Below are 24786 nucleotides of genomic sequence, written 5' to 3' on the forward strand. Positions count from 1 at the left end.
TTGAATGCACCACCCACCAGAATGCGCTGACGTTCGGCTTGCAGGAAGAGGAGACCTCAATTCCCAATATGCGAATATCGGGCCTGCACGCTGTATACCTTGCAGTCTTTGCCCTCATAGGGACAGACTGCGGCGCACATGCTGCTTCCCCGGCCTCGCAACATGCAAGTCCGGACTCATGCGCTGTTCGTCTTCTTCACAATCATTGCCTCAATGCCGTTCGACCTAATAATGTCTTCCAGCTGGAACCACTTTCCAAAGTCTCCGACGCATGCGCCTCGTACGCCGAACTGAACATATTAAACGACAAACTTCATCCATACGTCCGAAACCTCGCGAACAATACCGACTTCTTCTCATACTATCGACTCAATCTATACAATAAAAAGTGTCCCTTCTGGAACGATGAGAATGGACTGTGTGGCAACAGAGCGTGCGCGGTGGACACACTGGACAATGAGGAGGACATACCGATGATATGGCGTGCAGAAGAGTTGAGCAAGTTGGAAGGTCCGAAGGCGCATCATCCTGGGAGGAAGCAGCAGCAGGAACGAAAACGACCATTGTTGGGAGAGCTGGGAGACGATGTTGGGGAGAGCTGCGTTGTGGAGTACGACGATGAATGTGATGAGCGGGACTACTGTGTGCCCGAGGACGAGAGTGCCAGCGGCAAGGGAGACTACGTCAGTTTGGCAGACAATCTCGAGCGCTTCACTGGATACTCCGGCGAAGGAGCGCACCAAGTTTGGGAAGCCATCTACCGAGAGAATTGCTTTTCGAAGCCCCATGCGGCGAAGAAAGGTGCTGCAGTACCAGGACTGTCGGCTCCGCTTCCTGGATTCTCAGTCGATCAAGCTCAGGCGGCGCTAGAGTTCAAGCACGTTGTGAGAGAGCGCGACCGCCAACAGGCATTTCAATCGGGCACTCAACTGGACGCTCTGGACTTTGAGGATGAGTGCTTGGAGAAACGTGTCTTCTACCGAGTCATCTCGGGCATGCACGCTTCCATCTCTGTGCACTTGTGCTACGATTATCTCAATCAGACGACCGGAGAGTGGGGACCGAATCTGGAATGCTATAAGGAGCGACTTTACGGTCATCCAGAGCGGATCTCGAACCTCTACTTCAACTACGCCTTGGTCCTCCGTGCTGTAGGGAAGCTACGGAATTATGTGCAGGACTACACGTTCTGCACGGGCGATCCCGTCCAGGACACGAAGACGAAAAAGATGATCACAGTGCTGGCAGACGCAATCCCAGCTGGCGATCAAATCTTTGATGAGAGCGTCATGTTCCGAGACCAGACCGCCGACGGCATCAGTCTCAAGGAAGATTTCCGCAACCGATTCCGCAACGTGAGTAGGATCATGGACTGTGTGGGTTGCGACAAATGTCGTCTTTGGGGCAAGGTGCAGACGGCCGGATTTGGCACCGCACTCAAAGTGCTGTTCGAGTTTGGAAACGGTCATGAAGGTCAAGAGAAGCCACTCCTGCGTCGCACGGAACTGGTGGCGCTCGTCAACACTCTCGATAAGATTAGCTCTGCATTGAAGGCGCTTGAACATTTCAAGATTATGATGCAAGGAGAGCTCGACGGCAAGTCTGCAGCAGAGATCGAAAAGGCGTCAGAGGGCTCGAAACCGAAGACGAAGGCTCCGAACTTTGACGACCTGGACGAATTAGACGACTTTGACGACTTTGAGCAAAAGTACACGAAGACGGAAAAACGAGAACAGACGTTCAAGGAGGCCTTTTGGGAAGAATTCGACATTGTCTGGAAAGCCTACAAGTTTGTACTCTGGAGCTGGGCGGAGCTACCGATCAAGATCCCGTCCATTATCCTGCATGAGTTCTACCGACTCACGGACTTCTGGCTGGGTCGACCGATACGGCCGCGAGGTTGGGCGATGCGCTTTCCCACGCGAGAAGAGCTTTGATTGCAGGGTGTCTCTATTTGAGACGGAGACGGCAAATATTCAGCATGGGCCAGGAGTTTGGACTTTGTATAGATTTCATCTGCATATAGCGCGTGGTGCACATGGGCGGTGTCTTTGAGGGAAAGCGGTCCGGAGTTTCATGGGGAAGACCATCTGTTTGATGGAGGACGCAGGGTCAAGCGGCTATTATGGAGTTCGTCTCATCTATTCATCTACAGTGTGGTCGTGACTCCAACACAAGACGACCTCGGTAGAATCGAAGCGTCAATGAAGACTACAGACAACTAGAGACCAACATACGGTAGAGCTTTACGCCGTCTTCGAAAATACTTCTGTCAAATACGTTCAAAGTACTTCTCAGCATGATCTAGGTGACATCCGGCCTTTCACTCATCCGAAGGTTCGAGCTAGCCGACTAGCCAAATGTTCTTCCGAGCACTCTTCGTCAAATGCAAAGAAATACAAGATGCTACCTAGGTATTGTCTGTATCTACGCTGCTTGACAACTGACTGCCTCCTGACTCTTGAGTACGGAGAGTGGTGAACAAAGGGTGTAAGACGGGATCGAGAGTGAATTTGTATACCTTGCCGCATGAAAGAGGTCCGATTGGTGCGCATCATGTGAAACCGCCCCTCGCGCCTTTCGCCGAGCCACGAGTCTTTTCCAGAGTCACCCACATGGGTGCATCATGCGGAGTGCGGAACATTGATCCGTCCAACGGCAGGGCTTGTTTTGCACGTCGCCGAGGCCAGCCCAACGTCCATGCGGATTGAGTTTGAACTTATTTTTTCAACAAGCAAGCGGCTTGACAACGTGAGCCGTGGTTCTTCGATCCCCAGCGGTTGATCTTCGTCCTTGCCGGCGGGTCCTTGCTTGGTGGTGAGAGACTTCAACTGCACTCCCCCATCCCAAGCGCCCTGCACTTCGTCCTCTTCGTCTCGTTTCTCAGTCTCTTCTGACCACTTGCACACCGACCCGCTCACACAGCGAGACACCCTCTCTTGTCCCTTCGTTTTACCGCCCACCCTCGTCACTCTCTTTTTCACAGGTACTTCCACACCTCGCGCCCGTGGCGTGTGATTCACTCTCTTCCATACAGCGCTAGACCTGCGCACGCGCCTCGATCAGCAGACAAACGAACAAACCGCATACTACTACCATCCCTTCCTTCAGTGAGACACTGCACACGCTCTAGACAGCTGGTGTTTGCACGAACCTGTCGCTGGCAGACAGTCACCACACGACCGTTGTGGTTCCATTCTTGCCCATCGAACTCCGTCGACTTGCTTCTTTCCGAAACGTCCAGCTCTACAGCATTCACCATGTCGCTCCTACGATCCTTTACGACCAGGCTCAACAAGACGGAGACCACCGTGAATGATGCTCCTCTCGGCCGCGCTGCCAGCCAGCGCAACGGCAAGCCCATCTATCGTTCGCAGATCTCCTCGCCTCTCTCACTGGTCTCGACAACGAACATGCTGTCGTACAATGCACCCAACATCGACGGCACTTCGCCAATCAGTCACCGCGAGGTCTCCTCATCAAACACAACGTCCTCGGCCGCCTCTAGCGATGGCGAGCACAGCGACGCCAGCACGATGGATATTCACACCGACACGGACGCCTCATCGATCGACGAGTGCAACAGCCCTGGACCAGAGCCGAATCATCTGAGCTGCTACTTCAAGCCGGCCGTCGACACACGTTCGTCCAACGCTTCCAGTAAAACATCTTTCGACGCGCCGACCATTCCGCAACGAGTTCCATCGCACTCCAAAAAGGCACACGAGAGCATTCACCGCAAACGATCCGTCCAGCGCATGATGTCTCCACCTGCGAGCATCGTCCGGATGTCGAGCGAAATGTTCTCTCCAGTGAGTACGATCGAGGAAACAAACGAGCACAACCCGTTCAGCAACGAACTTGCTCAGTTGGATGAAGCGGTCGAGGACCTGAGCACAGCTGCGCAGGATGTTGAGACACAAGAGGATATCGCATGTATGACCTCGCTGGATCTTGCGCAGTTCTGCGCGTCCGAATACCTCGCTGAGATCCACGGACTCACTTCTTCACCGGCGATGGCCAGCGAGCAGCTCATCTGGATCTGAACTCGTCACCACATTTGAGCAATCGAACTGATTCGATCCGGACATCGAAGCGGTTGCAGATACGATGCACAACTCCGCGAACCGACGCGAAGAATGCACCACCGAGCTCAAACATCCGACATCAAGGGAATCGCAGACTCCCTGACTCGCGATTGTCAACTTTTACTTCACCCACCTTCTCTCTTGCCGACCAAGAGTTGGCTCTTGCTTCCGTCACTGGCAGGACCTTCTTTACCATTTTTTGATGCTACTACGATCCTTATGACGACCACTGGGCCCTGCCGTCCATTCTTTTTGTTTTTATTTGATCAAGAGGGTTTTACGAACGAAGGAACGACCTGGGGACATCGACGATTTTGGAGGAAAAGTGAAACAGGTGTCACTCGCATGGCGTTCATTGATGCCTACTTACCATGGCATGCTTTTGGTTTTCCGCCGAGGCTGGAGCAATGGAAGGGGCGCACTTTCGTAGACTTGTCTTGTAGAGAATTGTACATGTCACGTTCGCTTAACTCGTGGACAAACTGTCCGTGTCTTCTCGCAGTGCTATGAGTTGCTGTGCAAGAGCGTCCTTTATATGAAATCGTCCGGGTTAACGCAAATACCTTACCTGTATACAACGATCGACGTGCTGCCGCGATACCGATCACGGCTGGTATAAGTGCGTGCATCGAAGGAACGATCAAGAAGCACACGTGAGCTGCTGCTTTCGGATAGTTCTAAAGTTTGTGTCGGTAAACACAACCCGTGAACGCGAGATTCTCAATCAGGTCCACTGCACTTCCAACAACAATTGCGGACCGCTCCTCTCTACGCCAACTACGTATTGCCTTGTGACTGATTATCGCAGGCAACAGCGCAGTCATACTTCATTCACTCCTCGTCGATCCGAAGAGAGCTAAACGCGGTGCCTTGCATTAGTTCGGCTTTCTTCTTTCTTCCCTTGATCATCAACCCCTCCATCTTCCCACCATCGCCGCGGAACTGCCTCGCTGTTTCGAACACCTTCCGCCATCGCCGACGATAGTTACGACGCTGCAGACGAGACCGACGACGTCTGCGCACGACCTCCATTGACAACTTCGCGCGCGATCAAAACATCACCACGACACATCCACAACCATGACGGTCGACATTGACTACACCCGCCGGAACAAGAAGCCGCGTCTCCTCTCCGATGCCGAGCGAGTGAAGCTGGACGAGTTCATCGATGCGATACACTACTCTTCAAGGTATGTCGACCGCGACCGCATGTTTGTCAAGATGCAAGAAGAAGGCCGCAGACCTGCGCAGTCAAAAGACAATAGCATAAACAAACATTCACGGCACGTTTGGCTGACGTAGCATTCTGATGGCAGATACAACGACGACCAATACGAATACCGCCACGTGCAGCTCCCGAAGCAGATGCTGAAGGCCATTCCCAAGGACTACTTCGACGGAGGTCGCGGAACACTGAAGTTGCTGTGGGAGGACGAGTGGAGAGGTTTGGGCATCACACAGGTATGTCTACAGGCGTGGACCTCGCGCTGGCGCTGAGATGTAGAGAGCGGGATGGAAGGACTTGCTGACAGGACAACAGAGTTTGGGATGGGAACACTACGAGGTTCATGAGCCGGAGCCGCATATTCTGCTGTTCAAGTAAATCTCGCCAAGGATGACTTTGCGATGTGACGAACGCGCGTACTAACTGATACTCCCTTCAGGCGACCAATGAATTTCCAGGCAGGCCAATAATGGCCGTTCCCTTTACCAAGAACCGGCATACCCCGATCGACGACCCTTTAGAACTTCTCACGACCGGAAAACGAACGCGACTGAACGGTTCAACGACAAATGCTCTCGCGTTGCCTCTCCCTACTTCGACGAACCCATGCACAGGCGTCCTCGGATCTCAGCACAGCCAGAAGGCTTTGATCGAATTGCATACATGTGTAATGAGTGCACAGGCGCAAAATCTTTGGAAATGCACAAAACATTGGCTTGACGCGTAACGCGCATGAGGAGAGCCAGCGGACATTGGGCACAATTATGCACGCGTTTGGGAGCGAAGGGAGGCGGACAAACGAGCGGACGCGTAGGCGGACGAGCGACCTGCTGCGCGAATATGAAGAGTCTGCCCATCTGCTTCAGGCTTGCGCAAAGCTCATGCATTATGGACGGCGCGAATTCTGTGAGGCGTTGAATTCTTGTGACTGGAAACTCTCTTACACTTCTGGGTCGTCAGGCGTTTTCTCTGGGACGACTTCCACGTCAAGAATTTTGGGGCTCTCTCCTCTCTTCGGCGTTGTGTGCACAAGCAAGTTAGTCGAGCGAAAAATGTCAAATGCTTCAGATCGTGAACACATTCCAATGTCATGGCGGCCCGTGACATTCAGGTCGTCGTGATATCTGTATAGACCAGCAACTTATACTCCCTCGTTGCTCCTGTACTAATCCACCTGCGTGGTGATGTCCGAGGCCCAACATGGGCTATGGACAGATAATTTACTCGTAGGTAGTATTTTGTCCGCTCGAACTCTACTTCTCGCTCCTGCTCTTCTGACTCTCCTCCGTCCGCTCGCTGATGCGGACTCGGAGCTGTCGTCACGTCGAATCGCAATCATCTCAGTCTTATCATCCCTCATCTCATTTCTCCGTTCACTTCGTGCCTTTGCCTGCCGCTTCGGAAATCGTCTTCTGCGCTTCTTCTTCCGCCTTCAATTCGCGAACTTTGGCGAGGACGACCTATTTGCAAACGTCAGTCAACCATATAGCCAATCGTGATGCCGAGCAAAACTCACCTCTCGGAAAATCGCACTCTTCGCCAACTTGCTAAGACTCCGCTTCTTACTCGGATCCGTCTCCTCCTGCGGCGTTCCCGTCGCCTCGGCCGACGCACCATGACTATGCCTCGACGCATCATCCGCAGCACGCAACGAGTCGGCAGGAATGTCCGCCTCCTGAGCGGCATCCTCCTCATCGTCCTCCTGCATCTTCAAATTCTCGATACGATTGGCCAACTTGACCAATTCGACACCGCGCTTCAGACGCGCGCGTGCAATGTACGCCTTGATCTCGGGCAGCAAGTTGTGGTCCGTGGCGCCCTTGCCGGCGATCCAGGGGTCCTGCAAAGCCTGCGAGGAGGTCGCGCGGCCGTGCGGGTCGGCTTTGAGGAGGGAGAGGATGAAGGCTTTGGCCTCTTTTGAGACGTCTTTCCAGTAGCGTTCGTGGAAGACGACGCGGCCGTTACGGGTTTCGTCGATCAGGTCGGTGAGCGACTCGGAGCGGAAGGGGGAGTAGCCGCATAGGAGGGTGTAGGTGATGACGCCGAGAGACCACATGTCGACGGGCTTACTATGGCCCTTTTTGAGCATGACTTCGGGCGCGGCGTAGCCGAATGAGCCGGCCATGGTTTTGAGTACGCCTTCAGGAGAGTCGAGGTGCTTGGCAATGCCAAAGTCGGCGAGCACGAGGTCCGAGTTGGCTTCGCGGGTGAGGTAGAGGAGGTTCTCGGGTTTGAGATCGCGATGGACAACGTCTTTGGAGTGGAGGTAGTCGACGGCTTCGAGGACTTGACGGATGGTCTGCGAGGCGTTCTTCTCGGTGAACTTGCCCATCTCGCAGATACGGTCGAACAGCTCACCGCCCGTGGCCAGCTGAGTGATGATGTAGTACTTGTCCCGAGATTCGAACCAGTCGACGAATTTGACAATGTGTGGGTGTTTGAGGGTCTGCAACATTTCCAGCTCATCGTAGACCATCTGATCGTTGCCCTTGACGTTCTTTTTGAGGATGATCTTTACTGCGACCTTGCCCGAGGGCCCATCGGCCTCCTTGACGATACCATAGGTGCCGGCGCCGAGGGTGCGTCCCATGCGGTACTTGCTCTTGCGGTCATAACTGTCGGGTTGGCCATGGAGCTTGTTCAGCATTCCTTGCACTGGAGTGGGAAGAAGAAGAGTCAGCGTTTTTGTTCGCTTGCGGAGGTGTAATGGTGGCATGATGTTGAGCAGGGAGGAGTAGCAGTACTGCTCGGACGTGGTGAACCACGGCCATGGTGAGCCATGGTCACTCAGTAGGTTGGTAGAGATGTTCGAGGAGCTGAAACGCGTATGACGCGGTATAGGTGGGATACAAGGTGTGAGAATGCCCTTGTTTAGGATGTGCGGTCGGACAGGTGGCAGGGTGTGGGAGATGCGAAGAGAAGACTTTGTGATATGTGAAAGATAGTGCTTCGAATGAGATTGTAGGCAAGACTCACAGGCCATTTCGGCAAAGGCAGGCGGCCTCAACAGGCCGCCTTCCAATTGTTGGTTTGAAGCTGGATAAGGTAGCGCGGATTCGGTCAAGTCGCTGGCGAGGTTGGGGTAGCCTCAATGGGCAGGGTCACTGGAGGCAGAACTCGGATGCAGCAGATTCGTCGTCGATGGTGTTTTCGGGGAGAGATCACACGAGATGACAATCGTCGTCGAAGTGGGCACAGTCGGGTGGGCTAGAACTCAAGCTGGAAGCAGGCGGGGCCAGGCGAGGCTGAGCTTGTCGATCTGGTACGAATAGCAACACGAATGCCATTTGGGGTGGCTGTGCTTTGGTAGAGTCTTCGAGTTCACTTGGCTTCTGTCTTCAGATTTACATCTGACATGTGATCAACGAAAGAAGTGTATGTCCATCTTCGGCCCTCTCATCATTATTCACGTCGTGTTTCATACACTGCTCGAGATTCAAACAACCACCCCGCGCCTGAGCCACGAGACCCTTGAGTGCCCATGCTCCCGCCGTTGTGGTCCATGCCCTGCCGATCCAACCAGCCTGTGACTTCTTTGTGACATCTTCCCTACAACCCAGCCTACCTTGTTGTCACGAGCTCCACAAGATCTGTTCCAACTCTCCCTCTCTTGACCTCCATCACGATCCATCAACTACACCGCACCTTCACTCACACCGCCGTCATGGCGGGCATGTCCAGCAAACGCCTCCAAAAAGAGCTCACCAAACTCCATCAAGGCAGCCTACCCACAGGCATCTCCCTCGTCTCCGCGCCCGACCTTCGCGAATGGCAAATGGACATGACTGTGCCGGACAACCCCATCTACAATCCCGACGAAAAGTTCCGGCTGCGCATCCAGTTCTCCACATCCTATCCGATCGAAGCTCCCGAAGTGGTGTTCATGCAACTCGCGAATCCAGAGAGGAAGATTCCCATACATCCTCATATCTACAGCAATGGGATCATCTGTTTGGATTTGTTGGATGCGCAGGGGTGGAGTCCGGTGCACAACGTGGAGAGTATTTGTATCAGCATTCAGAGTATGCTAGCGAGCAATACCAAGAGCGAGAGTGAGTTGCCGTTTGAACAGTTTTGATTAGCTGGAGCGCAGTAAACTGACAGGATACTTACAGGACCCCCCGGAGATGCTGAATTCGTCAAGTCGAACCGCCAACGACCGAGAGACATCAACTTCCTCTATCACGATCCGACAGTATGATTGAAAGGAGGAATGAAGCTTGCGTCGGGGGAGTCGAGGATGCACGGAGGTCGACATGGGAGAACTAAATTTGGAGTTCTATCGCGAGCATTTGAGGCCAGGAGCATGTTCACGAGACGGATGTTGCATTTTTTGGCAAGGCGTTCATTTCAAGTGGAGTTTGGGCACAAGGACATGGGAATGGCGTTCCTCAAATGGCAGGGCATTGATTTCGAGAACATCAGCTGGGCATTGCTCTAAGAGAAACGAAGTCAAACACTATTCGACTCTCTCGGTCAGGCTTACAGCATCAGCTTTTCAAGTCTTCAAAGTCAGCCTATAGACAAACTGTGAAGCTCTTCCAAAGCTCTCCAAGGCACCACGCAGATCAGCTCCGGATCGACAGGACATGTGGAGCCTCGGCTGCGGGGATCACACGTCGAAAGTCACGACTCTCGCGATGAACGACGACATTATTGAGTCTGCCTCTTAGACAATGGCGATGACATGGCTGCTCTTACACCCGCGTCGAAGGTAAGAGGAGTGGCGCTGCGCGACTATAAATAAATGGTCACTGACATTCTTCTCAGAAGGCGATAGCCAACCTCCGCGCCTTTGCCGGTCCTCCTACAAACTACTTCCGATGCCCTCTAACGAGAAGGGCAGCAGTATTGATATTGCTGTTCGCGGATAAGAGAGGAGACCTGAGAGTCATCTTGACCATCCGAAGTGCTACATTGAAGAGCTGTATGTCTATCCGGTCCAGCTTTCCTCGAGCTTCACCACAGCCAACACGCAACAACCACAAACCTCCATCTAGACTAGCTAACACGCTCTCAAAGATGCCGGCCAAGCAGCTCTCCCCGGCGGAAAAGCAGACACACTCTCCGAAACGCCCTTCACCACCGCCCGGCGCGAAGCCTTCGAAGAGATCGGCCTTCCCATGAGCGACCATGCACTGCCACCAGGCTACACAGTCGAGCATCTGACCGAACTTCCCTGCAACCTAGCCATGACCGAGCTAGGCGTGCGGCCCTGCGTGGCATATCTGAAGACTCCTCCGCCGAGTGATCGTAACAAGGAACCCGACGCGGCGAGGGATATTCTGCCAAAGCTGGATGCAAGGGAGGTGGCGGCGGTATTCACGGCGCCGTTTGAGAATTTCTTATGGGAGCGGGATATGGATGAGAAAGTGAGGGAGAAGGTGCCAGGGGAGTGGTATAAAGGATCATGGCATTCGTGGCACGAGACTGCTTGGAGGGTCAGTGGAGCTCACCTTGAGATACGGCTGAGAGGAGAACACCACAGCTAACGAGTCTCCAAACAGATGCACCAATTCTTCGTCCCCGTCACCCCATCCACCGTCTTCCTCGCCTCCACCAAACGACCAACCTCCTACACGGACCCACGTCCACCGACTTCAACCTCCACACCCACACCCAAAACGCCCACAACCACCACCACCAAACCTCCTCCAGCTCCAAACTCCTCACTCCAACCTCCCCTTCCCAAATCCTTCTACACCAACACCAACAACGCCCTCCAACAACCCCGGTACCGCGTCTTCGGCATGACGGCCCGCATCCTCGTCGACGCCGCGCGCGTGGCGTACGGTCGTGAACCGGAGTACGAGCACAATTCGCACTTTGGGGATGAAGAGATCATGGCGAAATTGATGGGGATCGGAAGGTTGGCGGAGAAGAAGGTGGAGGGGGAGGTGTTGACGAGAGAGGTGATGAGGGAGGCGGCGAGGAGTAAGATTTGATTGATGAAAGGAAGGGAGGATGGCGGAGGGTTATGAATGATGTCGATGAAACTCTTGGGATCTTTGAAAGTGCTGCTTGTATACAAAGCGATGGTGTATATAGATCTGATGAGATTTGATTGCGTTGCGAAGACCCAGCCAGCCAAACGAGTATGGTAAGAATAGCAGACGCGAAACCGAACTAAGCACCATCCGCCATCCCACCATCCTAGCTAGTAGTAGCAATGCGATACTCTCCAATCAATAATATCAATGCCTCTCCTGAAGTGCTGTTTTCCAAATCTTGAACATGCTCCCACCCTCCTAAACACCATTATCCGTCTCTTTCACACTCGCTCCACCACCTCCTCCAGCCTCGTTCTTCAACTCCTCTACAACCTCCCTCCTCACTCTAGCCGCCTCCTCATCCCACCTCTTTCCTCCTTCCTCCCACTCCCTCCTCGCTGCATCCGCAATCTCCTGCGCCTCGCGACTCGCCTTGACAAACGGCTCCTTCTCCTCCTCTCCCGCGGCTTTCCACCACTTCCCAATCGTCTGCCGAATCATGTCCCTTCCTGAATTCGCCAGCTCCGCCGCACAGTAAGCTTTGCACTCCTCCCACTTGGACTTCGTGAAGAGCAGGAAAGGGTTAACGCCCGGTCGCGCGGGTTTGAGAGGACGGTCGCCGAGTCGAGCGTGGATGGTCGCGAGGATGAGGGTTTCGTTGACGGAGGTGGAGGTACTTGTGCTGAGGTTTGAGGCCGCCACGGTGCGGGAGGAGTTCAGGTTATACCAGAAGGAAGGGTCGGAGGGGCAGACGGATTTTTGGGGAGGGCCTTTGACGAGTGGTTGCAGAGGGTGAAGGGGTGGTTCGAGGCCGGGTTCGAGTTTGATGTGGGGCTGGGAGGGTGCTGTCGTAGAGGAAGACTGTTCTGCGTGTGAAGTGGCTGCCGGGTAGTACTCTGATGTCTGCTCCTGCTTGATCGGGGCTGCAGCGACGAGCGGGTTCGGAATACTAATCAGACCCGCCATGTCGTCCATGACTTCCGAGGCCACTCGCAAGCCAGAGAGGAATGCACCGTGCACAGTGGCAGGGTGAGTTCCGCACGTGGCTTCTCCGGCAAAGTGCAGGTTGCCCACCGACCTGGCCATGAGGTCGTAGTCGCCTGGTCGGGTTTCTGGCGCGACGTACGAGTATGTGCCTCTTGAGAACGGGTCTCGTTTCCATCTCGTGACAATCACCTCGCGCGGTGCAGGGACTTTGGTGGATGTAAAGACGCTGCGAAGTCTCTCCGTGACTTCACTCAGGAGCGTGGTGGTATCGGTTTGCTCGACGTCGAACGCAGCGTTGCCGGCCATGAGTGCGACGAGCATTGGCCGTCCGCTTATCTTGGTGGCGTTCCATATCAAATAAAATCTGCCTCTCTTTCTTTGGTAGTCGGCGGGATTGAGACTGCCTTTACGTTCGGCTTCGTTCAGCAGGCCGAACATGTCGCGTTCGTCGTCCCAGAAAGGTGCGTCGTACAGGAGAACAACCTGTCCGAATATGTTAGTTTGGGCAGCAGACTCTGCTTCAACGGACTCACCTTGTTCAGCAGACCGAAGCCCATCCTGTTGATGGCGCCTCGCTTCCAATCCGGCAAAGGCGGGTCGAAATCAATCATGCTGGTCTTCAACACCCCGAGAGGTGCCGTGATCACAACTTCATCTGCCTCGATGACCTCTCCGTCCGTGCAGACAATCCTGGTAGTGAGTGGGCTGCCAGTATCGTCGCCATTGTCGTAGTGAATGCTGTCGATGACACGACCGAAACGCACATCGAGCCTGGTCGGAAGGTTCATCAGCCCACGAGGAAGCTGTGTATAGCCGCCGACAATCTCGGAATGGGCCCCTTCGAACTCGTTTCCAGTGTCCTGATCGTGCCCGCTCAAGCTCAAGGATGTGACAGGTGCAGCGTTTGCATACTCCAGATTGGCATGGTGCCAGTTGAGGAGTCTCATGTCGGTCGGAGTGAGATCGATCAAGTCCTGATATTGGACGATGGCCTCGTCCATCACATGACCAAGCGTTGGGTGCGTCCGCGATGCAGCGGCCTTGTGCAACGACACGCTTTGGTTCTTCGCCACGCCATCTCTGACTTCCCAACCCATGTCTTTGGCCGCTCGGGAAGCGCTATGCATGGCACTGCCGCCCTCGATGACCTGACTCCTCCCTGTAAGCTTCTCAGTCCCAGGAGGAGCGTTGCGACGTCTTCCTCTTCTCGCAGATGGCTTATGGGATTTGATGTGAGCATCAGGAAGCGGCTCGAGTGTGAAAGCTGTGAATCCATCCGGTGGAGGGTCTCGACACCGATTGATGAGGTCTTCGTCGCCGCGCAATGTATCCTGCTTTTGTGCCTCCGCTCGGTATGCTCCCGCTCGATCTGAGATGTCGGTGTATAGCTCTGTATTAAGCATGTCTCTTTCCTCTTCAATGGGCTTGCCGTCGGTATCGTAAATCGTCAATGCGTCTCTCATGAGGTGGTATCGCAGGCCCAACTGCCCTCTTATGACTGTGTCCAGCGGGTTACCATGCTCGAACCCTGTCACGATCATCGCACCCATCTCTGCCGTATTGCGCAAACCATCCGGCAGACTGCCCTCGATCTGGCTTCGGAGTGGCTTTGAGTATACTCGTCCACCTATTCTGTTGCGACCCTCCAGAACAATGACACGTGGAGGCCGTTCATTCATCTCCACCCACTTGGCTGCTTCTTGCATGAAGAGACTTTCCAGCTGGCGTGCTGTTGTAAGGCCGGAAACGCCTGCTCCGACCACCACCACCGTTCTCTGCCGCATGTCTTTGCTCATCTTTTTCGGTAGAGAGGGATCCTTCGGAACTTCGACGCAGCCGAAGTTGATGTAGCCATTGCGGATCAGCCAGCGATAGGCCACTTCGGCGATTCCAAAGAAACGACTCTCCTTTGCGCACCCAGCGGCTTCTTCTCGTGTAACGCTGCAAAGCGGATTTTGTGTCCATAATCTGAGGATCGCGTTCCGTACATTGAGATAGACGGTGACTTCCTTTGACATCAGCAAATCGGCCAATAATTTATGCTCGCTCGGATGTAGAGAGTATGGGTCCAGTCGGGAGGATGTCGCCGCTTCGATGCATTGGCTGGCAAATACATCTGCAGGAAGTCGTGATGGAATCGAAGCTCGCGGTCGTACAACAACCTCAGGCTTCACGACCATGACCGATCTGGCTTCCTTGGGAGGAGCCTTGACTTTCGCAATGAGCAGTCCATTCTCATCGAGTGGCTTCGGTTTCGGCGGTCTGCCACGTTTCTTTGGTACTTTGCCTGACGTCGCTGAGTTCAGCGGTGATGGAGTGTGGGTAGCCGAGGATTCATTCCCAATTATTGATGTCGCCTGAAAGGACTTTTGCGTAGCAAATTTGAGTTGACCGTCAATAGTTCGCTTTCGAGAAGGGGAGGCAACGGTGATGTTGTTGGAAAGTGCGTCGTCGGCGGCAACAGAAGATGACATTGAGGATATCCCGGTGCTTGTCGCAGATTCCATCGAGTGATATCGCTGCCATTGGCCATTGCTATCAAGTTGCCACTTTTCTGGCTGTGTCGAAACGGTCGAATTCTTATCGAAAACTTCGGTTCCGCTGGAAGATAGACCGGAGTCGTCTTCATCCACTGCTGGCGGACGAGCGATATTGGTATTTCTGGGCAGCACGCCAGCAGCGAGGTCGGAATCCGAGGCGATATAACCAGAATCCACCATTATTGTAGCCATGCCACCGACTGTATCGTTCAAGAGGACACTGTGTAGTATTGTTGTGTTGCTATCGCCACCATGGTCGTGTTCAATGCCGATATATGGGGTTCGAGAATCCGGATCATCGCATGGTGGTCGAGTCCACGCCGAGCGTGTGTGGAGAGCGTGCGAATGGACGGATGAAGGCCTGAAAGAGTGGTCGCACCGATCGACTGACAAGGACCGTGTATTGCGTGTGTACGAGGAGTGAATGCAGTAGTGGAGTGTCAAAGCATGTGCTGTTGGCGATGCAAGTCCACATGTGATGTGCTTGATTCAGATCGAGTTGCCTCCTCTTTGGTCCTGCTCCTTCCTGCTCCATGCCGAAAATCCCCACTTTTAAATCCTCACCTCGACTTCACCTCGACTTCACCTCGACTTCACTCACTCTCACACTCTCCGATACCACCATCGAAGTGCCGGAAGAACCTCAAAAAATATACCAAACATCTGCCATGATGTATGACAAGAGCCGATGATGAATTTTGGAGCCCAAAACTCGATCCGATGCCCGGCGCTGGTCTTCCATGGCTGAAGATATGGCAAATTTCATGGTCCGATATTGAACATGAATGAGGCAAAGCAAGTCGCCTGCAAGATCCGGTGACATAGGAGCAGTGAAAGATCCGGAAATCCATAGATGATGTCGACGAGTCCTCGCCTGGGCGACATTGGATATCCTGCTGCTTGGCTCGAAAGGTCGCACGCATCAGGTGGAGGGACCAGTGCGTTGCAAGCGAGGAACACAAAAAGTACGCCGCCATCGAAGATAGATTTGCTGAGTCCAGTTATAGTTGTCAGCCAACCTTGCTGCGCAAGCTGCCCGTTTGGTCACCAACGACCGCTGCCGCACCCGAGCCGATTCGCCATGCGACCGAAAACAGTCCTCGCCGCCTACCCTCGTCTACCAAGTCCCTCGAGATCCGACGTGGGGTTCCCTATAATGCTGTGAGATGGTGGAGAGAATATGTCTTGATCAAGCAGCTTGGCGCGGGCGTCCAAACTCCTGCAGTTCATGTGCGCGGAATGAATTTGTGCGTGGGTGTTGTACAAGAGGGACAATCTCTACCAGCAAACGCGGGCGCCTCCCACCAAAACGCCGGGTACACCTCGGGAATCATTTCCATGTTGATAAGGGACAAAATCCATGCCGCCTTCAAGAATTCGTTGGAAAGCGGGAATCTCTGGATAGCTCAACCCGTTAACGCGGCTGGGGCATAATCTGGCCCCTTGGCACTCATCTCTCTTAACTCAACTACTACCTGGTTCGAGCGGTCATCTCAGTATTGCACTGGCATGTTAATCATCCCCCGTTACGTCAGGAGTTGGGCGCCAGAATGAGACCGCTCGATCATGCTTCCTCGAATATCGATAGATGCAAACCAGCCCCGGGTGCCTCAGATGTTAAATGGTTTCTCTCTCTACCTTCGGGTGGGGATAGTTTTGCACTTTTGCCTGCTTTGACACCTCCCACTCTGCGGTGTCGCAGCTGGCCTGCTTCGGAAGCGCAATGAAACATGGTGGCGCTCAATCTTTTTGCAACCTCAAGAGCACTTCATAGTGCAGGAACATCTGTCACCTCCAGTTCAATGTCATCGATTATTTCCACATCACCGCTGTTGATGCGTGCCTGTCTGCGTTTCTGGTGATACATTTGATTTGAGTGTCAATATAAGCCGCTAGCCTACATGTATTCCACACCGGGAGTCCTGCCCACGATGCCGCCGTGGTGAAACGTCCTCCATTGTCCATCCTACAAGCGCACATCGCCGGCGCTATCAGCTAGATACGTCGAGCAACGTCGAGGGCCATTGTTGAAACATTGGAATACAGTAGCATTGCACAATTGATCATCTTGCCACATGGTTACTTCATTGAAGTTCATACATTCAAGATATTACATATCGTCTACGCTGTCTCCTGCCGGCTGAGCTCCCAAGCCAAGCCCTGAGCGACCCCTGCTCGACATTGAGAACCCAAGTCCAGGTTGACCAGCCGCGCTCTCCTCAGGATACTCATCGCTGCTTGCATCGCCAGCGTTTTCCGCGGTCCCGCTGTCAACGCTCATTTGCGCATCGCCATCGTTGTCGCCGCTCTGTGTCTGAAGTACTGGAGGTGCTTCTAACTCAAGCTTCGGCGTGCCAATTGGCTTCACTCCATTTATGCCTCTCTCCTTTCGGAGCTCTTCGAACTTGTCGGCCGTATCCTTTAGCGCACGCTGTATTCTGACCTCTTCCTCCGCCAAGCGAAGCTTTTCCCGTTGCAAGGCCTCCATTTCCTTCAGTTTCTGCATTCGTGAAGTCTGCATGTCTGCCAATCTCTTCCGCAGCTTCTCAATGGCGCCATCGAGCGTAGGAATCGGCGTAATGATAGGAGGTGGTTCGGGCCTGGCATTTTTGTCCGCATCCAAAGACGCTGCTTGCCCATATGTACCATGCCGCGTCTGTGCCGCCTCGTAGGCTTCATTCCGTTCTCGGTCACTGTCGTTTGATTCCGAATTCGAAGCTCCTTCCGCTTCTGCGATCTGCGCAGCCATTTCCTGCTTCTTCCTCCGCGCCGCTTCCAGCTCTGCTTTGCGCCCAAGCGCTATTCTGCCATCTTCTGTGAAATCATCGAAGTCCTCCATAATATCCTCATCGTCTCGTACAAGCCTGCTCTCCGACTGTCCGTACTTGTCTTTCGGCTTTAATACCAGCCGGCCAGCCTCATCGCGCATCACATTCTCGTCAAGATCCTCATCGTCGAGATCGGGATCGTCTGGGTCCAATGAGATGTATTCTTCTGCCGCCTGCTCTTTTGCCATTCGAGCTCGCCGAGCTTTTTTCTCTGCGATCTCGCCGGCTGAGGGAATGGCGGACGCTTGTGCAGATTGCTCATATCGTGCTAGTGAAGATCCAAACTTCGAAGAAAGGTCCAGATCGCGAGTGCCCGTCGCTACATCTTCCAAGTCGCTGTTTGCTGCCGAGCTGAACTCCTGTGGTGTCGACGGCGTGCTTTCTTTCAGCGCCTGCAGATTTGCTGCGCTGTAGCTCGGCCGCTCCTCGTCGTCCTCTTCCGCCTGCCTCACTGGTAGTTGTGACACTAGTAGAGAACTTCGCTTTGAGGCATTGCGCTGAATGGCTATTCGCGAAAGATTGGAGCGCTTCGGCGTCACCACCGAGGCTTCAGAGTCATCATCGTCTTCAACAGCTGAAGTCCCAATCGAGGTTCGCAGAGAGGAGGATTTTCGGGATTTATTTGTAGGCCTTCGGAGCGCGGAGTCTGCGTTACATCTCGCTGTCAGCGGATATTGCCAGCTAAGAGCAACTCGTCAGAGTCGTTCGAGGAGTTATGCGCGCATGACAACATACCTTGAGTTGAAGTCACATTCGAAGTCGAGGAATCGTTCTCATCCTCCTCATCCTGGCCAATCTTGCGTGGCACTCGCCGCGCTGCGAACGACTTCTTCATGCTGTGCAGTATGTTATCGCAGCTCTTCGAAAGCACTGAGACGGTCGTACATCGTGGAGATTCTGTCGAAGTTTGGAATGTCGGGTTCGCCGTCAAAAAATGGCTGACATAAGCCGATGATTGGCGAGCTGGAGCATGTGAAGGTCTGACATCAGAGGATCTTCTTTCAAGCCTATTCACCAACCCAGTCATTTGCAACACCCGCCATGCCACCTCGACCATTCCCTCTTCAGCTTGGAATTGGCATTGATACTATCCACAAGCCCCGCCTTCGCCGCTTGGTGCTCAAGGATATCGACGAAGATCGCTCCCTTCGTGCCTTCTTAAGACGTCTCCTCACGCAGAGCGAACAACGCGAGTTCTGGGGCCGGATGCCACCAAAGGGATCGTTGCTGCAATCCGAGGATGGTATCTGCACCGCCGTAGACTATCTCGCTGGAAGGTACATGATCTCGAGGATACTGCATGCAGATGGTGAGACTGCTGATTCATGAATGTGCTGATGCTGCTCCCATAGATGGGCCGCCAAAGAGGCTGCTATCAAAGCTGTGAAGCCTCGCAATTTGAGACTGATGGAGGTCGAGATACGTCGAGCTCCTGAGCATGACGGCCGCAGAGGAGTCTACGCAGTGATCTTCGATCATATCGCAGAAACTCGCAACCAAAACAATACTCTTGACCGTTCGGCTGATGACACTCAAGACGTTGATTATGTCAATGCTCACGAGGTGGATACCGCCAGACCGGCAGACGACGAGCGTCCCGGACAAGTGGCGCGAATAAGCATCAGCCACGACGGAGAATACGCCACTGCGGTCTGCATGGCCGCCGAGAGTCCACTTCCTGGAGACGTTGGAGGAGAAGCGGCCGCTCGGATGCCTTGAGCATCCATGACTGTGTGTTTGTCCCGCTATCTAATCTAGTCCTGCAAGACAGCCTGGCACAGCCTATTCCTGCAACACATCGACGCTACTTCTTGTCTTTCAGTGGTGTCGAATCAGATGTGCCTCCAAAGTGCCACTCAGACTAATCCTGTCTGCACGATCACACAGCCAACGGAACCTTTGCTCGGTCGGATCGTGATTGTACGTCTCTGTACCCGTGTGCAGTCTCTGGATCATTCGAGCCTTCCGCGACCATTCTCGGATGTTCAGCAGCGCCGACCATGGTACTCGCCGGAACCCGTTGGCTTGAGCATGATCCAGCACGACCGCAATGGCATGACCATAGGCGAGTTGCGGCAGCCTATTGATGATACCCTCTGCCTCTGCTAGCTTAGCGAAGAGGATCATGGGCAAGGTGTCGCCGATTGGCCGCTGCTGCTCGATGTATTCCCTGTGGCGATGGACATATTCCGCGCCGACCTGCGGTATTGCGCTTCTCGAATCGTGGCCTCGCCAGAGAAAGGCCATGTGGCGCATCAGCATTCGTCGCAGATCACTCACAACTCGATCTTCGGCTGGCTGAGTGCACAGTGTGCATCCGCAGCTGAAGCCACCCATTGCGAGATCTTCCATGCGCTCCTGCGTTGTCATCAACAGAAAATCTTCTGTGTACGAAAACGTCAAATCTTCCCCGACTGAAACATCTCGGATAGTAAGGCACTGCTGCTGCTGCCACTGACCATTCGTGGTGATGGCGCAATTCGGAGCGCACGAGTGGTTGAATCGAGAGGCGTGCCCAAAGCAGCCTTCGCGCGGCTGGCCTCGAATGTGGAACATGTTGGAGTAGAATTTGGCGGACAAGCTGGCATCCGGTGCATTCCGATTCAAAGCGTTGAGAGGCAGTGCGAGGAACTGTGCTTTGGCGGGAGGGCTCAGGTTCGCAAAGATACGCTGGACGTCACCTTCGTTCACATATGGCATCGGTCGCTCTGTGACGAAGAGGGCTTGGTCGACTAAGATCCTGGTTCCGGCTTTGATGTTCTTGAGCGCAAACGCTCCATTGCCTTTGCCAGGAGATGGACGGATGGCATAGTAGCCAGCGTTGCCGAAAGCTTCACCAGGCTCTAGATTCATCTTGGTACCGTTTTCAAGGGGCTCTGAGATTTCGACGAAAGATTGGGCAGCACGAGAGGTAGATACAGAGGTAGAAGTAGACAGCCCATGCTTCCCCTTTTCAAGGCAAGCAGATTGATCAACCTACAAAGAGAACGAATAGCAAACTGGGGCAAAGCGCAGAACAACTGGATGATCAGAGAACGTTCGGGCGTGGAAACGATAGGTGGACGAGCCTCGATGAGCGCAGCCCTCTTGACCGCGGTCTAAGCGCGGAGGTATCATGTTCTCGTGCGGTCGGATGGTTGTCCAGGTGAGGTAGAGCAGGAACCTTAGAGTTGCGGTCTCGGAGGATGAAGTTCCTCTCGCGCTTGCATGTAAATTGACGTCCCTTAATCAATTTCGGGCCCGCTGTGAATCGTCGAACCATCAGGTAGCTCGACTCCACCGCGCTTTCTATGACATTCGCCGACTTCCGTTTTAACCTACACACACGCTCCAAGCCCTGAGCACGAGGCGCATCGATATCAGGACGATATATCAAGTATACCGGCACCATGGGAGAAAATGTACCACCCAACTCGGCCGCGCAAACATCAGCAGCCGCCGACCAGCCCGGCCGACCTTACTACGAATCCCTTCGAACAAACCTACGCGCGACCCTCGAGAAGAAGCGACGGCTAGACGAACAGCTCGCCATGGTCGAGGAACAAATTCACAAACACGAAGGCAATTACCTCGAGGAAACCGCCAACTCAGGCAACATCGTCCGCGGCTTCGACGGCTGGGTGAAAGGCGTAACGATTTCAGCAGGCGGTCGCGGCGCGGTGGACGATCGAAGAAGAGGACGTGTGAGGGAGGAGGATCGAGTGTTTAGTCGGAGCTCAGTGGGATGGATGCGCTTGCAGGAGGGACCTGAGTCGAATACGCCATCGCATGCGCCGACTCCGACGGGTTCGACGGCGCCGCAGTTGAGTCGTGCGGACACGGCTGCTTCGACGCCTGTTGCTTCGGGAGTCAAAGCTCCAGGGAACAAGAAGAAGAGACCGACGGAGAAGGATGAGGAGGAAGATTCGAAGCCAAGCAAGAGGGGCAAGATTTCGTACTCAAGGGAGTGAGTGTTTGCAACGGTTTTGTCAGCGTTCAGAGCATGGTGTTCGGAGTTTTGAGTGGACAATGGGGATTATTGGGACAGTGGAAAGCCCGGACGGCCCAGGTTTGGAGGTCTGTTATGATTCTGGGTATCACTTTGTGCGGATTTGGCATGATCAAACGCAGCTACCTTGCACGTCTTGCCTGTGCCTTCAATCCTCCAGCAGGTCCACACCAACGCCTCGCAGTGCGTCCACGGCCCACTCGGGGTACTTGTCCTTCTCGCCACTATGCAACTTCTTGAAGTAGCTCTTCAAAAAGGCCGGATACTTGTCTGCAATAATGGCCTCTCTTGCCCTCTTCATGAGGTTCAGCAGGTAGTGCACATTGTGGATGCTCAGCAGATGTGCACCGACGGTCTCTTTTGCGGCGGTGTGGTATATGTAGGCCCTGGTGATGCCCAGACCGCCCTGCTCTTCACTTCGGCAGCATATGCACGGGCAGCCCTCCTCCACCGGACCAAAGTCGTACGCATACCTCACGTGCTTCAGGTTGAGCACTCCTTCACCGGTGACTGCGTTGCCGAAGCGTGCAGTTCTCGTCGGCCAGACGCAATCAAACATGTCGGCGCCTAGAGCGACACACACGAGAATGTCTTCTGGGTAGCCGACTCCCATCACATAACGTGGCTTTCGCTCTGGGAAGAGACTGGTGCACGTATCGACGACCTTGCAGAACTCCGACTTCGCTTCTCCACCACTCAGTCCTCCAATGGCGATTCCGGGCGTATCCCGAGCCACCATGGCTTCGCAGCACTCCCGGCGCAGATCGAGATCTAGGCCTCCTTGTATGATGCAGAAGAGGTTCTGGGTGGTTGGGTTCTTGTGGGCTGCGATGCAACGATCTAGCCAGCGTACTGATCGGTGCATTGCTTCCTTGATTCGGGCGTGGTCTGGTGAAGTCGTGGCAATCACATCATCGAGTTGCATCATTATGTCGGAGCCGATGGAGTTCTGGAGTGATATTGAGTGTTCCGGTGTGAGCAGCATAGGTGTACCGTCGTGTGGACTCAGAAACCGAACACCTTCTTCGGTGACTTTAGCTAGCTGGAGTAGGGAGACCATTTGGAAGCTTGAGAATGGTCAGCTCGACCTCTCTAGGCTCTGAATCTTTGCTCATACCCTCCGCTATCTGGTCGTTGTTAGCCACAATCTATGACATATATAGTCATAAATTACCTGTTAGGATGTTGTGTTTCCATGACTGTAGCTTGTGCGCACCACCAATCGCGTCCAGAGTCTGCTGCCCAGGTTTGAGTCCAAGGTGATAGGTGTTGTTGAGACACAGTCTGCAGCTGGTCTCCTCAAGTTGAATCGGCGTGAGTCCTTTCAGCGATGCTTGCGTTGCCACCGGCATGAAAAGTGGAAGTTGAACTGGCCCATGAGGAAGATTGAGCGTTGCTGCTCGGGCTTTTGTCGTCTGTGAAGACCGGGAACTCAGCGAAAGATACTGGTTACGATGGTGGTTTGGTACGTACAGAGCACTTCGCTACAAGATCAAAGGTCAAAGCAGACGGTAGCGATCGAGCAAGCATGTCATCCTCTGACATGATGCAGAGGTGATGTTGAGTTCCGATTGGAAGCAAATAATTTTGAACCATGCCCAGATGATTGAATTCAAGACCCGGTCATGAAAAGTCCAATTAATGATTGATGGGAAAATCCGGGCAGTGACAGAGGAAGATTTTAGGCCTCTCAATTCAAGTCTCATCTCAGGTCTTCTTCTGCCACGACAGCAAAATCTCCCCCATCACATCCTCACCGCCAGACGTCCGTTCTAGCCTGTCGTAGGCGCCACGATACTACCAGCCAGCTCGAGGCTCACATTTCGCCCGACTGACGGCGAGCATTTCGAGGCACTCTTGGATACCAGCACCCTTTCCGGAGTCGGCTACATGCTGGCACAACACAAAGCTCCAGATCAGCTCGGATGGAGAACTGTACTGTGTGTTGCCCTGAGAAACAGCTGCCGCAGTACTTCGCCGTGGTGAACATTGTCAGTAAGGCTTGATCGATGGTTTGACGCCCTTTGCATCTGATACCTCCCAACACTCCAAAACAAACCAATTAGGCCCACCTCGTGCGGTGCATATCACACGACAGCGTAGAGACACATTGCCAACAGGACCGTGAGAGCAAATATCTACGGTCCTGATGCACGTCTCCCCAATTTTCCTGGCAACTTTCACCGTACAGGTATCGCTCGGCTGGCTTGGATGGTGCAGTTTGAGCGGAAGCACGGAGGTAGCATGATCGGATGTGGACGAGGTGAATTGAAGGTGGTGAATCTGTCCTTGGTCATGAGCATCTTTGCATGCTTCGTACGATGTCATTCGCATTTGAAGGACGGCTCATCGTACTTATCACCCTTTCACGAACACGCTTCGTCATCGTCTCGCACGACAAGTCATCCACCATCAGCAACCACAGCAAGCCCTTCGACGTCAGCACTTCGATCAGCAGGTCGTCAACACAATTGGCAGCAACTATCGTCAAGGACCGCTCTCAGAAGTATGTGCCATCATCTCCCCAACATCATCTACCACCGCTGCAGTCACTACAAGCAAAAAGGCTACATGCACACATACTGTATTCCAGCCGTCACGGCTCGGGCGAGAGGTCAGCGGGAGCCTTCATCATGCCATATTCCCCAGCAGGTGGAGTATGTTGCTGGTAGGTGTCCAGCGTGCGCAGCAAGAAGATGAGCAGGTGCTCCAGGTGCTGCAGTGAAGCATGGGAGCATCGGGCACCGAGTCGACATGGCTTAAGCAGGCCAGACGCTGGGTTCCAGAGGATCGACTGGCAGAAGACAGCAAGACAGGCCTCTGCCTGCAGCGAAACTTCCCTTCTACCTCCATGGCTCCGCTCAAACCGCGCTACGTAACTCGGAATTCGGGGGCTTGGTTGGTATGGTGTGAGTTTGAAGGACGAAAGCATTGTCGTTGCTTTCCTTCCTCTCATAGTTCCACATCCTTCTCGAATTATGGTTCCTTTCTCTGGCACAGACTGCACAGTCCAAGCCCACGGAGTCAGACACATGCGGTGCAATTTAAGCGGGATCACAGAGGTACGTATACGACTAGCCTGTGCAGGATGCAGTGCATCTATGGAGAGGTGAATGTTATTTTTTTCTTTTTCTGTATCG

The 24786-nt window shown here is 53.8% G+C and overlaps 9 protein-coding genes across 9 annotated transcripts; 5 read left to right on the forward strand and 4 right to left on the reverse strand.

The window, feature by feature from the left end:
* Positions 1–68: 68 nt before the first annotated feature.
* MYCGRDRAFT_86118 (uncharacterized protein) lies at positions 69–1937 on the forward strand (the record flags this gene model as incomplete). The annotated part of the gene is made up of 4 exons (XM_003852166.1): positions 69–185; positions 243–1624; positions 1704–1708; positions 1762–1937. 4 exons carry the CDS (start codon positions 69–71, stop codon positions 1935–1937), a joined length of 1680 nt encoding a protein of 559 aa, XP_003852214.1.
* Positions 1938–2766: 829 nt separating this feature from the next.
* MYCGRDRAFT_104538 (uncharacterized protein) lies at positions 2767–4558 on the forward strand (the record flags this gene model as incomplete). The annotated part of the gene is made up of 1 exon (XM_003852167.1): positions 2767–4558. The coding sequence occupies one exon, from the start codon at positions 3261–3263 to the stop codon at positions 4044–4046; it is 786 nt and encodes a 261-aa protein (XP_003852215.1).
* A 294-nt stretch (positions 4559–4852) lies between these two features.
* Positions 4853–5979, forward strand: MYCGRDRAFT_104544 (uncharacterized protein; the record flags this gene model as incomplete). Its single annotated transcript, XM_003852168.1, has 4 exons — positions 4853–5278; positions 5405–5549; positions 5629–5687; positions 5753–5979. The coding sequence occupies 4 exons, from the start codon at positions 5169–5171 to the stop codon at positions 5781–5783; spliced, it is 345 nt and encodes a 114-aa protein (XP_003852216.1).
* A 527-nt stretch (positions 5980–6506) lies between these two features.
* MYCGRDRAFT_109523 (Ca2+/calmodulin-dependent protein kinase) lies at positions 6507–8488 on the reverse strand (the record flags this gene model as incomplete). The annotated part of the gene is made up of 3 exons (XM_003852554.1): positions 6507–6773; positions 6830–7968; positions 8290–8488. The coding sequence occupies 3 exons, from the start codon at positions 8294–8296 to the stop codon at positions 6687–6689; spliced, it is 1233 nt and encodes a 410-aa protein (XP_003852602.1).
* A 489-nt stretch (positions 8489–8977) lies between these two features.
* MYCGRDRAFT_109524 (uncharacterized protein) lies at positions 8978–11258 on the forward strand (the record flags this gene model as incomplete). The annotated part of the gene is made up of 5 exons (XM_003852169.1): positions 8978–9365; positions 9987–10027; positions 10084–10240; positions 10336–10754; positions 10821–11258. 5 exons carry the CDS (start codon positions 8978–8980, stop codon positions 11256–11258), a joined length of 1443 nt encoding a protein of 480 aa, XP_003852217.1.
* Positions 11259–11561: 303 nt separating this feature from the next.
* Positions 11562–14470, reverse strand: MYCGRDRAFT_72205 (uncharacterized protein; the record flags this gene model as incomplete). The annotated part of the gene is made up of 4 exons (XM_003852553.1): positions 11562–11979; positions 12057–12137; positions 12199–12773; positions 12824–14470. The coding sequence occupies 4 exons, from the start codon at positions 14468–14470 to the stop codon at positions 11562–11564; spliced, it is 2721 nt and encodes a 906-aa protein (XP_003852601.1).
* Positions 14471–19476: 5006 nt separating this feature from the next.
* On the reverse strand, positions 19477–20511 carry MYCGRDRAFT_93271 (uncharacterized protein; the record flags this gene model as incomplete). The annotated part of the gene is made up of 1 exon (XM_003852552.1): positions 19477–20511. One exon carries the CDS (start codon positions 20509–20511, stop codon positions 19477–19479), a length of 1035 nt encoding a protein of 344 aa, XP_003852600.1.
* Positions 20512–21047: 536 nt separating this feature from the next.
* On the forward strand, positions 21048–21608 carry MYCGRDRAFT_43038 (uncharacterized protein; the record flags this gene model as incomplete). Its single annotated transcript, XM_003852170.1, has 1 exon — positions 21048–21608. One exon carries the CDS (start codon positions 21048–21050, stop codon positions 21606–21608), a length of 561 nt encoding a protein of 186 aa, XP_003852218.1.
* Positions 21609–21794: 186 nt separating this feature from the next.
* MYCGRDRAFT_72208 (uncharacterized protein) lies at positions 21795–23176 on the reverse strand (the record flags this gene model as incomplete). Its single annotated transcript, XM_003852551.1, has 4 exons — positions 21795–22713; positions 22764–22773; positions 22821–23061; positions 23120–23176. 4 exons carry the CDS (start codon positions 23174–23176, stop codon positions 21795–21797), a joined length of 1227 nt encoding a protein of 408 aa, XP_003852599.1.
* Positions 23177–24786: the final 1610 nt, after the last annotated feature.

This window comes from Zymoseptoria tritici, chromosome 5 (assembly GCF_000219625.1).
Source record: "Zymoseptoria tritici IPO323 chromosome 5, whole genome shotgun sequence".
NCBI lineage: Eukaryota > Fungi > Ascomycota > Dothideomycetes > Mycosphaerellales > Mycosphaerellaceae > Zymoseptoria > Zymoseptoria tritici.